The sequence below is a fragment of the Carassius auratus genome, unplaced genomic scaffold, assembly GCF_003368295.1.
Source record: "Carassius auratus strain Wakin unplaced genomic scaffold, ASM336829v1 scaf_tig00018464, whole genome shotgun sequence".
Classification (NCBI taxonomy): domain Eukaryota; kingdom Metazoa; phylum Chordata; class Actinopteri; order Cypriniformes; family Cyprinidae; genus Carassius; species Carassius auratus.
In genome coordinates, this window is record NW_020524892.1 from 75,697 (window position 1) to 90,480 (window position 14,784).

At 35.9% G+C, this 14,784-nt stretch overlaps 1 protein-coding gene across 1 annotated transcript in view; it reads left to right on the forward strand.

Moving 5' to 3' along the window:
• The window catches only part of LOC113076055 (spermatogenesis-associated protein 16-like), a 50,571-nt gene that overhangs the window by 11,989 nt on the left and 23,798 nt on the right, over positions 1-14,784 (forward strand). The window contains exons 3-5 of the mRNA XM_026248717.1: positions 1,035-1,124; positions 11,512-11,596; positions 14,238-14,385. Of these exons, the coding sequence (XP_026104502.1) occupies positions 1,035-1,124; positions 11,512-11,596; positions 14,238-14,385 (323 nt within the window). The remainder of the gene's footprint in view (positions 1-1,034; positions 1,125-11,511; positions 11,597-14,237; positions 14,386-14,784) is intronic.

Below are 14,784 nucleotides of genomic sequence, written 5' to 3' on the forward strand. Positions count from 1 at the left end.
ACTGTGGTTTTTAAGTGTCATTTTCTGACATTTGGATAGTCATAGAGTAGGAAGAAAAAGAAAATCCAAAGTTTTCACAGGTTAATGGGGCACTAGTTTAATAACTGTGAGGTTTCAGCTCTGTAAATTATTAAGAAAGTAGATAACAGAGAGGAAGTGCTGCCCAGAGAATGAGTAAGGCCTATTTTTTCACACTCTGTCTCTGTCTGGAGGAAGTGCAGCGGCGATTCATCTGCCTCGTCAAACGTACGGCGCCGGCTCCTCAATTACCAGTGACCTCGGCTGTAACCAGCACATGTAAAGCACAAGGAACACGCAGTTAATTTCACCAAGCATTAAAAGGCTGAGCGAAAGAGCGTGTGTGTGCCAAGTAACACCCCGCATGTTGCGACAAGCAATGACGGAATGGCAATTAATGAAGCTTCAAAGTTGGCTATGATCGCTGGCAGGCAGCTGTGTTTTTTTTTTTTTTTTATAGGAGGTGTCACTGATTCACTGAGGTCTCTACACCTGTCTTCCTGTCTCTCAGTCTCTCACTTGCACCCCTGTCGGGGATCTCTCAGAATTTAATGAATAGTGAGGAGACACTGTTTGTATGTTTCCTAACGGTAAATGGCTGATCAGACCGAGAAGCGTTTAGGAGACGTATGTTTTTGGTGGTTGTTTGCGGTTGCATTCCTGATTGATTGACATCGCTGTTGTTGCTTCATGCATTTTTCGACATGATGCGAATCAAACTTCAAACTCCACTCTTGCTGATTGATGCATATTATATTACTTTATTTCTAAATTCTGAATTTATTTCAGAAAACCCCATCCATCTCATGCAATTTAAATGACTTAAAAAAGGAATATCTGATTTTTTTTTTTTTACACTAATAGACATCAGTGTCTTCAATGTTTTATTTATTTTATTTATTTTTTTTATTAATCCCATTATGGGCCATGATTGATCTCTCTCATGTAGTCTGGTTACAAATTGTTCCAAGAAACATGATTTTACATTTTCCCATCTCTCTCCTCTCGATTTGCAGGAGCATCCAGCTAAACCCCATCTGTTTTCAGAACCACCTTCGACAAGCCATGGTGTATCGACTGCTAGGAAACCCCTGTGAGGCAGCGAGGTAAAATTGGCATTAATGGAGGGCTCAGAAAGGGTATTTTCTTCGAAATGAAGACAGATTCAGTAGGAGAAAAGCTCCCAGTCATTTAGACAAACCCCGCAAACACATGTCTGCCCAGTGGTTCGTTACATCTCCCTCTGTTCTGTCGGCCTGTGCTGGAAAAATATGTTCTTGGCGATACATAAATACTGGCAGTTGGAAGAAGACAATTAGAGCTACAGTTACATCCACTCCTGCCACTGCTGACTGACATCTTTCCCTTGTTGCCTCTGCGTTTCTAATGTTCCATATGTGTTTTAATGATACGGCTACCAAATGCCTATGTTCCACCATTGGTCTTTTAGAGATGACAGCTACCATTAGTTATTGGACGGTGGTTGAATAAATCATGTAGAAGCATCAGTTGCGCCAAATGCCATGGCCAACTGGTGGCTGCTGGGGCCATTTATCGCGAGAAAGTCATATTCTGTTTGATCATTATCAAGCCACATTAACCCAGTTGAAATAGATTAGAGCAAGCAACGGGTACTTTGGTGTCTTTCTCGCACTTGTTCTTGCTTTCCTCCCACTCCCACATTTTATTTTAAAGTATTTACAAATATAATTCATTTTTGTGATGGCAAAGCTGAATTTTAAATCGTTACTCCAGTCTAGGATTTTAGAGGAATAGAAAGTTAAAAAGAAGAGCATTTATTTCAAGACGAAATCTAAAAAATGTAAAACTTACATAAAACACACACACACTTTTTACTAATATATATATATATATATATATATATATATATATATATATATACACACACACACACACACACACAAGCTTGACAACTTATGATGTTCACACAAAATTCATATGTGGTTAAGACTCAGTGCACACAGACTGGCATCTAATTCAAATCTTTCTACATTCCCATCAAATGAATCTCTGCTGACATTGCTCAGTACAGTACTATATTAAAGCGGAGTCAAAGTGCAGTTTGTCAGAGCACAATGCATGGTTGTGCATTTCAAAGAAGCAAGCATGCCACTGAAGCTGGCGCCACTCTTTAACCTAATCACATCCTCTCTCCAGCAAATACTGCTCAGCCATTTGAGCTCTTTAAGAGGAAAATGCATCTATGTTTTGAAGTTAACATGCCAGTAAATTTCACAGAATCAATAGCTCTCCAGCACAAAGAAACCAAATTATTCTCCACATTTTCATCATTGTACTATTTTCTTCCTCATTTTGGTAATGGTTGCTTATATATACTATCATCCATGACTCCTTTATTGAGATAATTTCTTTGTTTATATATATATATATATATATATATATATATATATATATATATATATATATATATATATATATATATATATATATATATATATATATATATATATGTTTCATTTCTATAGGCAGTATCAAAGTCAGATGTCAACGTGCACAATCAGAAAGCATTAAAAACAGTAACAGCCTCTACAGGAAATATGTGCATATAGATTATAGATTCACCTCGCCTTGCAATCTTAACCAAAGGAAGAGTGAGTGACACATCAAGATATTGAACTCGAGAACGGAAATTATTCTAGAAGGCAATATCATTCCGTTTGTGCAGGAGACAAGCTTTCTCAATGCAGAAATAAAATTAACAGTGTAACCTTTGCTCTTGATGGATCCTGGCAGAATTTGCTTTAGGAGAGTGGTATCCAATGCTCACAGCGAGAGTCAGTACAACAGTAAACACTCCTAAATGCGCCGTCAGCATTTAACATGGGGAAAAAAAATTAACCTTATGGCTCATTTCCAGAAGTCAGGTTTGTTTTGCAGTTGTCTTTAAGTTTTTGTGCAGAATCTGACTGAACATTTAAGGGCGTTTATGTAACTATAAGGCACTTTAGCGACTTTCAGAAAATTTACTCTATCAGAAAAACACACCTTTTCACCTTAACTTGTTTATTTGAATACTTACGGTGTCCACTGGTGGACATACAAGCGTTATCTCTCTCTCTCTCGCTTTCTCTCTCTTGTTCTGCAAAAAAAAAGTTTGTGAGGATTTGGAGCTCCTGCTGTGGTCTCGAGGTCATGTCTGGATCAGAGTTACTTTGTGATGGTTTTGACATTGAATGCGTTTTCTGTCAATAGCACCATATCTAGTGATTTGAGTATTACAGCTTGCCACTTTAAAAGACTGAATAAGAATGTTTACTCAAGCACCTCTGACAGCTCTCTGGTTAGCCAAGTTGCCCCATTCTCCATGAAAAGTGCATTTGTGGGTGAATGACTTTGGACAGCCAAATTAGTCCATTTTTGGCTATTATGAGGCCAGATGCGTACCGTCAGAGGGGCCGCTGACAGAGCCATCAGTCTTGAATGGGAGGTGTGCATGAAGAAGGAAGCTCAGTGAGCTAACGTTCTCTGCCAGCCACATTTACAGCAATGACATCTTTGCCTCTACATTAAAGTGATGACGCTTATCGCTCTCAAACAAGGTCAGTTGTGGAAGCTCTTTACTCAATACACACAGCAGTGAGAGACACTTCAGTGCTTAATCACAATAATGTTACACACACACGTGTTTTATTAAAGTTGGCTGTTATAGCATGTTTGTGAAGCACTTAGACAGCATAGTTGATTCCTTTCAAAAGTTAAGCAGCAATATACAGCAATGCTCAGGAAAGCAAACTGTAGTGGTACTGTACCATAACATTTATCAGTCAGTAGCACAGATTTTATTTGAATAAATGTATTGGTAGCTATTGGGTACTATATATATATATCACTTGATATTAAATAATTAATTGCTTATTTGGCCATATTTAGATTAATCTTTCCATCATCTCACTCAAAGATGAAATAATAATACGATATAAAAGTTATAAGTTAAGAAATAATAAGTTAACATTATTTATATTTTTAGTGGGTTATTTTTAACGTGAAGAGTTGTAATTTTAAGATTAAGGTTAAATAGTTCATATCAAATAATTCAAACTCTATTGTATTATTGTTATCATTCTATTAAAGTGTGTGTGTGTGTGTGTGTGTGTAAACTATAATAGATTTATATTTATTCTTTATACTATATTCTTTTTTAGATATACATTTATGTATTTATATAATAATACATAATATGTTATTTAATAAGGGCCATTTATTAGACTATTATTTACCATACCATTTATTACATATAATAATACATATAATATTATATAATATTCTCTATTTATATAGAATATTACATAGATAGATAATTATATATGGAATAATATATCAAATACATGTAATTTTGTTCCATTTTAAGTAACTCATTAACTATTAAATAACTTCTTAACTGATATGCATCACATGCATGCTTTAATGAGAAGAATCCCACAATGCATCGCATCAACCACATTCAATTAATTAAATTCCAAAAAAGAAAATAATAATAATAATTAAAAAAATGTTTATATTTCATTAAAAATACACTGTTTACCAAAGAGTATCTCAAATGTTGGACCCACTTTATATTAAGTGGCCTTAACTACTATGTATTTACATTTTAATTAATAATTTAGTACAATGTACGTATTGTGTACATGCATATTTTTACATTATACTTTTTTTTTAAACTACATGTAATTACATCTGTATTTTATTTCTGTAATTACATTTATAATTACACTGTTGACCAATTCTTTACACCTTAACCCACCCTTAAACTTACCCATACCTCCAACCCTCTCCCTAACCTTACCCCTATACCACCTCAATAGCAGCAAAAGTGTTTTACAATACAATATGAACACAATAAGTACATTGTACTTATTTTTTTATGTAAGTACGCAGTAGTTAAAAGGCCACCTAATATAAAGTGGGACCCAATTTTTTTTTAGACTCTACTGGAATCAATGAACATCTGGTATAGTACTGTCCTATAGCAAAGTGTGGTAGTAGCTATTTCTAGTAACTATAGATCAGACCTGATATTATTATAACCTAGTTGGTAGTATATTATATATATATATATATATATATATATATATATATATATATATATATATATATATATATATATATATATATATATATATATATATATATATATATATATATATAATTACCTCTAGTAAGCATAACATTTTAGTATATTATATTAAAACAACTATTAATAATAAGTTGCAGTAGTGAAAAACTGGATCAAATCAATATTGCTTTGTCCTCTTGTTGAACACTTACTTCACCTTTTGTACTTGATTTTCTCACAATTTCCAAAGACAATGCTGCTGAGGTGGTGTCAGCCACTTAGCCTAAATGTGAAAGCAATCACGCAGTCCATTTCACTTCCTACTGTATGTAGGCAGTAGAAAGCAAGGCTAGGTTTTAGAACATTCTGTCCTGATGTAAATTTTGTTTGTTTGGCTGTTTTTTGAGGAGGAGGGGGGATGCGAAGTGCATAAACAATCTGATTTGTCAAGCTTGGACAGGAGGTATGAGAGGAATGGGAGAGCAGTGAACCAAACCTCACGCCGCGGAGCCAAGAATGCGCTAAGTGCTGACGCCATAGAAAAACAATGCAGATTGCCTGATGCCAATCTTCAGTTTTTGCCTAACCGTGTGAATTAGGGGACATGCTGCTATTCAGAAGCAAAATACTCCTGCATATTTTAGCGCTGCTGTTCAGCAGGAATGTGGCCTTCTAAAAGCTCAGCGTTCTCATGGAGTAACTGTTAGAACACAAAGGTGCTCACAAACTATCGCCCCGGGTGCCAGGGCACACAGCGGCCAGTCAGACAGGCCGTGCCCGTTTGCCGAGGGCAACAACTGGGTCTTTGCCCCACAACACTTCTCACTTTTAAGGATGTAATAGTCTGTCAGAGTTGTAGGCCTCACATTGCAGCCCTAATGGCAGGTTTATCTCTGTAGCAGCCGCCAAGGGCCTCTGCTGCCAGACTTGTTATTATCTTGATATGAAGTGCCCTGCTTAGAAACCTCTCACTCGCTTTCCATCCTTTTATACCCGTTTCTTTGCTTTCATTTTTTTGTATCCCTTTGGCATACATCTTATTGTTTGACACCCCCGTGTGGCCGAAGCCAGTGAAATAACAAGGACTTTGAAATTACCTCGACTCCCGGCCTACACACTGAATGTAACTTTGTCATCGATGCCTGCTAGTGGACATAAAAGTGATTTATGTGACAGGCACAAACATTGACAGCTGGGAAGGAAAGCAGGGCTACATGCAGAGTTTGAGAATGCAATGCACTACAGTACACTGCTTTTATATATATCCATATAGGTTTTTACAAAAGCTTGTGAACTGAACTGAAGTCTGATCGGGTCATTTCTGCTTTGAAATTTCATGATATTTGTGTTAATCTACTGTAGTACTTTGTCATGTATACCCTCACAGCTTCAAATACACCTGTGACACAAAACTACAAATTATTTCCTTTCAACTTCCTTTCCCTTTAATAAGAAGTCATGGACAGACATAGGGGTGGGTGATATGAACAAAATAATAATTTTATTTCATGGTAATGATATATATATGTATATATATATATATATATATATATATATATATATATATATATATATATATATATATATGTATATGTATATATATATGTATATATATATGTATATATGTATATATATATATGTATATATGTATATATATATGTCTATATATATATATATATATGTATATATATATATATATGTATATATATATATATATACATATATATATATATATATATATTAAAATTTTGCTTTAAATACGACATCACGTGAGCATGAAACTGCGATACAGATGATAGTTCAAAATCTTTATCAAAATCATGTTTTTTGACTGGAGTAACGATGCTGACAAATTCACAGGACTAAACTATATTTCAGAATATTTTAAACAGAAATAATCTTAAATTGTAATATTTTCACAATATTACAGTTTTTACTGTTCTGTACTTTTTATCAAATAAATGCAGCATTGGTGTTACCATTTTTTGTTCCTTGATGCTGCAGTAACTTTTTTCTGCCACTTTTTTGGATTTTTGCCTTTATTTGTACAGGACAGGACTAGAGAGAGAGAGAGAGAGAGACATGAATGGGAAAGGACCACAAGCCTAGATTTGACTGCGGGTCGTCCTGGAGCACAACCATGCTATGTTTCGAAGCGCTACTCAAAAGGCTTTCTGCTCTATTGCAACCTTTTTTTAAGCTATAGAGTTTAAAGGTCCCTCATCAAAGAAATGGCGATAGTTCTTAGTCCTATTACCTCAGACACTAGTGAGAGCGATTAAATGGTTAACTCACAAATCCACCATGCTTCTTTTCAAAGCAAAAGGATGGTTTCATGCGTTGATCGCATGACAGGGTTTAAATGGCATTTAAAGGGCGATCCAGGCCTGTTCTGTGGGAGAGAAAGATAAGTGCTGCTTGTGCTCTGTTATAATGACACACACACACACACACACACACACACACACTAGCATCCAGTTTCTGTGTCGGGTCTCTAGTCAAGCTCACTATGCCGCTCAGCGTACACATACAGAGACAAAAACAATTAGCATTTAATTTGATGCTTGGCTAAGAAAACAAGGGATGAGTGACACACCATGTCTCGGCTCTCATCCGAAAATCGTCCCATTTCAAAAAGAGAAAGCGGCGTTACACACCAGGAACTCCTCTCAGACCGAGCGCCATCGCGCCACAGGAATCGGCTCATCCACCGGCACACAACAGTGCGTGACTACTGCTTCAAAGCTGCAAATGTGGCACCTGAACAGATGCAGGAGTAGAAACACTTAACCAGCCCTGCTGCGTCCTTAACTGTAAATGCCATGTTTACCCACAACAACATTTCAACCCCTGAGGGGACAAGTAGGCACTGTGGTTAATTATTTGTAAACATTTAATTGGCATTTACACTCGAGAGAATTGCTCCGTTCACCCCAGCAGGACACTTGCACATCCTCATCAAGCATTAATCAAGCAAGCTAAATGAGGCCTCCCCATGATTCCCGGCTCAGTGCAATCGAGACAGGGGGTGATGCCGGATTCTTATTCAGCGATGGCTGGAAGAAAGTGAAACGACATGTTAACTGACATCACAAAGATTTTGACTATGTCTCAATAACACACTATGCTTAATTTTTGGCAGAAATTCAATTCAATTCAAGTTTATTTGTATAGCGCTTTTTACAATAAAAATCATTACAAAGCAACTTTACACAAAATTTCGTTTCAACAATATGTATTAGTAGCTTATAATTGGTGACTGTCAGCTTATGTGCATATGACAGGATTTTTCAGAAAAATGTATACAAGATGTAGTCAACCAGACGATGAACATTTTTAACAGCAATTATTATATGATGCAATCACACTTGTAGCAATATTTGTTAGTTCTGTATGTTGTTTCAGAGTTAGCATCATCTGAGGTCCTCTGAGGGTCAGCATCATCTCTTCTTAGGTGTTCTGGATCCAGACTGGAGCTTGTGTAAATCCCGTGGCAAAAAAAGAGAAACAAATAGAGACAGTTTCAACAAAGTAAAATTAATTAGTTTAACCAAAGATAAAGAATAAGAATGTGCATTTGATCAGATGCAACTGCAGTCAAAAATTATGAGATGCATTATTCGAATGCTTGGAGAAAGAGATGCGTTTTTAATCTAGATTTAAACAGAGAGAGTGTGTCTGAACCTGAAGAAATCCTGGATGACACTTCATTGCATACTATCTTTTAATTCCTTGTGCTCAACTTGACCTTTCACTTCCCATTTTTTCGATGTACTAGAATTACTCCATCTTTAATCCATCCATAATTAAAAAAATCCAGTTCATTTGCTTCAATGGAAATGGGAGGTCAAGTGCATATTTTGGTTATTATTGCAATGTAAAAATAACGGTGTTGTTTTTGTTTTTTTTACTATTATTATTTTCAAATGTTTCAAATGTGATTGCAAAGCTGATTTTATTTTTGTTAATTTTTTGGTCATTTTTGATCAATTTCATGCATCCATCCTCAGTAATAAGTATTAATTTATTTCAAAAACAAATACCATACCAAACTTTAGACTATACTGCAAGACACCAGCACTGTAAAAAAAAAAAAAATTAAATTATTTGACCCAAGATGCAGATCAGACAGAAACATATCTTCTAGTCTCTGCAGATGAGCCAGATCTTGGGTCATTAGATGACTCAGTCATGACAAGCACAGTAGCTGTTTCATAGAACAAAATCAAATCTAGAATCTCTTCACTCAACCACCCTCAAATATGTAAAGAGGTCCATAGAGCTGATAAAGAAGATGAAGCATTGTAAACACATTGATCAGACTATAGTGGTGACAACTATTAGAATTCTCACTTGGGGTTATTAATACATTAAAAGATCAGAACCAGACTAATTGCAATTACACTGATTAGTGTAAAGATCAAAATTTGACTAATTACAAGGGTTATCGTCAGGTCATCTGTACACATTGACTCTAGTTGGAGATAAACTCTCTTGAGGAGCCCAAAGAGCAGAATACACAAACTCAAATTTCACAGCATTCTCAATTCAGATTTCATTTATATCATGGGAGAAAAACAAGAGTCTTGGTTTAATTTCTGCCATTATATAATAAAAGTGCATGTTAATTTGGCCTAGTGAAATGTGCCCTTCTAAAAACAAGTCATTTGATTCAACCAGGCCAGATAATTTAATCATCTTAGTTTATCAAAATGTGTTCCAGGAAATAGTGCCTAATACAATCCAAGTTATGTACTTTCCAGTGCATTCATGAATTTGGAGATTATATTTCATAGCACAAGGTGATGAGCAAGGTAATATTTCATCCTTAACGCTACTCTGCAGTTTTTTAACGTCTCCGGAGTTTTGCATGCAACGCGTTAATGCATCATCAATTTGAAGTTCAAACATGCATATGCATGTCACCTGATGCTCTCTACTGACTTTTAAAAGCCTGAACTTCACTGTATGACTTTTCTAATACTTCTATGTCCTTGCCTAAGCAAAAAGACTTTGTATATCGAGTTTCTTAAACAATATGACACCAACAGTGTAATTATAAACAGGAGAATATGAACATGCAGAATAAGTACTGCAATATGGCATGACAAGACTGCTATTGTTTCAAATAATCACAGCCATAAATGATATTCAGACCAATGGTTTTATACAAGTTAAATAAACATGTAAGATTTACATATAGTACTGCCAATTAGTTTATGTATTTAAGCATACTGAAATGTTCACTCATAAAGTCAGTCACTTGTTGTCACCTACTGGCATAAGTAACAAAAACGTAACACCACATTTACTTCATTTCATTATTTGATAGAAATGCATGTCTTTTTGAATAAGCGTCTAAAAAGAATTCCATATCAGCAACTATGACTTCATTTTATTTTTAATTTCATTATTTAAAATAATTTGTATGCATTAACAGAATTTGATATTAAATGTATATTGTGACAAACTATGTAGAATATTCTCGTTTAGAACATTTGTCATAGAAATAATGTATTTTGTTTAACTTAATGGATACTTTACTAACTTGTTACACAGTATGCACTGTATTCTTCCTTCTGTTTTTTAATAAAATGATCTGAAACTATATGCAAAGATGAATATTTCATCTAATCTCATTGTCACATGACCCTCGCAAATTGAAGGTAATTACATGCATTTTTAAATCGGGAAGTCGTGGCCTAATGGTTAGAGAGTCGGACTCCCAATCGAAGGGTTGTGGGTTCTAGTCTCGGGCCGGACGGAATTGTGGGTGGGGGGTGTGCATGAACAGCTCTCTCTCCACCTTCAATACCACGACTTAGGTGCCCTTGAGCAAGGCATCGAACCCCCAACTGCTCCCCGGGCGCCGCAGCATAAATGGCTGCCCACTGCTCCGGGTGTGTGCTCACAGTGTGTGTGTGTTCACTGCTCTGTGTGTGTGCATTTCGGATGGGTTAAATGCAGAGCACAAATTCTGAGTATGGGTCACCATACTTGGCTGAATGTCACTTCACTGCATATGGCTTCTACTCATCATATCGGAGATAAATGTGGTTATTTGGCCTTGTTATATAAAGATTTGTCACCACAGGTCTATTTTACACTTTCACATCTCCCAAGTTTGATGATGTGATGCACACACATGAATATTATTAGCACAACGCTGTCACGTTGAGAAAGAATACATGCAAGAGAGAGAAATTTGTGCCGGTGACCACATGAGTCAGCCTGAAGCAAGCGCTTTGACTGTATCGAGAGACACCGCACGGCGTGTGCATGTGTGTCTGTCGAGTGAATTCCCTTATTGAGTATGTGCCCTGTATGCCACTAGATGATGTAACATCTTGATTGAAAGTTATCTGATACTGTCCACCTGTTTCTGTCCTTGTCATTAGGGCCGCCATGATTGCTGACTACATTTACTGGCTGTCAGCAGGCAACAACCGGCACATAAGCAAGCTCATCAAACTGTATTGGCAGGTGAGGACAAATGGGCTGCACAGCGCCCAATCAAAAGCTCAATGAATGATTATTGCTTAAAAGAGTGCCGACTGCTGTAGATCTATGCGTATTAATCACAAAACATTCATGTGTAAAACATCAGCGCCTTTGACCTGAAGGAACACGGTTTAGCTTGGTAGTTCAGTGTTGTGTAACGCTCCTCTGATACTGGCTTCACACTCATTATTCCTAGTTTATCCTTTCAGTTAAATCTGCGATGTGTATTCACTCTATAAAAAAATTCCAAGATGGTGGAAACATTCATACTAATATAAGTGCTCTTAGCCCAGGCTACCTCTCTCATCCGAACTCAAGGGAAAAGCGCTTTTTTCTCATTTACAGCATTTAAAATGAATGCATTTTGACCTCATTAAAGTGGGTTGTATCTGCAACGTCTCATAATTTGCATTTGCTTGAAGTGACTTGAGTGTAGGATAACTCTCAGTGTACATCAAGCCCACTCCTTTTTCATTTATGTATATTTTTCTATCCATTTTCATCCTACATGGACTGCAGTTCAACTCGTGTTTATTTTGATGGCCCACAGTAAGGGTGAGCTTTTTCATCTTCTCCAACCTGCCCTGAGAATTTTTTTTGTCCTACTGAAAGGTTTTCGTATACAATAGTAACGCATGCACCACTGCTGCCACAGAAATATTCTGTTTGACCCATCTGAATGAAGAGAAGAGCATCTTTTTGTATATATTTGTGTCCTCTGGGGAAGAATAAAGTGTAATGATAGACAGCAACACTTTTATCAGTGTTCCCTATGTAGAAAAGGGCAACATCCTGCAGATGTTAGTGCTGTAAATTCAAAAGAGAAAGACTAAACAAGATGTACCTTAAGTGAAAGGTGTCTTATCTTCGCTTTCGTCAGTGGTGTTTCATGGTCAGACAGAATAAATCGTTTCACAGAACTCAAACAGATCACCATGGGTTCAAGACTCAGGTTATTTATAGTTTACTTTTATAAATGATGGTTTCAAAGTTTGCCATTAAACATTTTTTGTCAGTATTGTTAATATTTATATTTTAGTGTTAGCCCTAAACTGCCTACAAATCCGTTCTGGCTGTCTGATACACACTTGGTATAAAAAGTCAGCCTAATTTATCTATGTTGATAAATGCTAGGTGTTTGTTCACCTGTTGATGGTCACTTCCTGTCTTGGTTAGAATAACTAAAACTATTAAAAACGTGATTTTTTTTTTAAATATTGGGACATTTTAAACTTAAAATAAACTATAAAGAAATTTGAAAAAAAGCTGGCAACTAATTGAAGAGCTAAAGTGACTACAACTGACGTAACACAACACATAACACAAGTAAGGGATAATGTACATCCAGCCGGCTGTTCTCTCAGAATAAACCCCGACAAGGTGATCAGGACCCCGACGTGAAGCTGCTTGACACGAGGAAATAATTAGACGCAAAATATTGATTTGAGTTGAAATATTTGAACGCAAAGCTTCCGTGAAGACTGAAGTTGCGAGCAAGCGGCAAATTCAAACTAGGATCATTTAAGGGAAACGGTCCAGTCAAACTATTTATTACGCAACATTTCACCACAAAAATAATTAAGGCAATAAAATAATTAAGACGAAAATGTTTTAAAACCTTACCAGTTTGTTAGTTCTCTTATAATCCACTACAGCGTACAAAACAGTCGTAGCAAAATGGCAGCAAATGCGTTTAAATGAAACGAGAATACCAGGATGATGTCATTAAATAATTGTTCACCATTTTGAATCGAGTTTTAATATTTTATCAGCTAAAAAAATGCAAAGCTTCCACCAAGAACAAATTGTTCAAGTAAGAATTTAATTTAAATTTTTTTTTTAAGAGTACAGCGCCGACTGCTGTTACCCGGATGTGCCGGTGTTATTATTTTTTTAACAGTTGCTATCTAGGGATAACGTACCTCGGAATGTCGCGACTGAACAATCAGAATCAAGTATTCCACAGAGCCGTATAATAACATAACATAACATTAGAGTTAGTTAAATGTAAATAGAAATATTTAACACAAATAAAATTGGCAAAAGTATAAATCACTAAAACGTATTAAAAAAGTATTAATAAATTAAATAGTTTTAAATAATACAATAGCATATACATAATATTAAAATAAAAATTGACAAGACTGTATATATATACACACATACACGTACGTGCACACACACATACACAAACATAATTACAAGAGGTCAATACAGTCTTGTTAAAAAAAAAAAAAAAGTTTTATTTTGGTGTTCTGCTTATTATAGTAATATGTTATTATTTTAGTCATATTATATTCTGACAGGAGGTGGCTGATTACCTCAAACAGTCACACACCAAAGGCTTGAATAAGAAATAAATCATAACTCCAAATAAGATCTGGCACAGCCCTGATTTAATCATGCCTATGTTTTAAAAGTATAATTATATTTTACTTTGAAATGATCAAAACCACATGCCAACTAATAGAAGTGCCAGAGAAAAAATAAAAAAGCTAAATTATAATCTGTAAATATAATAATAAAATCACATTGTGCATTTCAGTAACTCTTAAGTATTTATGACCTAATTACATGTAAATGAACAATAAAACAAATCTCTTTCTGTTTCCCTTCCACACAGGGGCTCCTGGAGGCAGCGCTTACAATGGAGAAGACTTTCTCATTCGTGTTCACTCCCTGGTCTGGAGAATCATCCTCGAACGTCACAGAGAAAATTGAGGAGGCCTTCCGGAAGCTTCATCCAGCCTTCACAGACTACATCTTTACTGGTATGAGGAAATCAAGACACTCCACATTAACCATCTGCTTATTTAAAAGTGAGAAAAATGAAAGACCTCCCACAATGAAGCACTCAAGAAGCTTTCAGGTTCACAGGCATTAGATTGTGTCTGACTAATAGTTACAGCTTTGTCTAAGGCAGGTGTTGCCCTAGCAACAGGTCGTGAATTAGTGTAGCTTGTGTCGTGCAGAGATGTAAGGTAGCTCTCTTTGTTGTTCAAACACTGAGGACTGGGCTGCTCACATAGGCAGGTCAAGAGCACACCTTCATGTTTCAATTAGCCTGCTCTGTTTTTACACACCCCCACTATGCACAAATATATAATCCAGCACTCAGCTTGTATATGTTATCGAAATCCTAACCTTAGACCTGAATTACTTCAAATTAC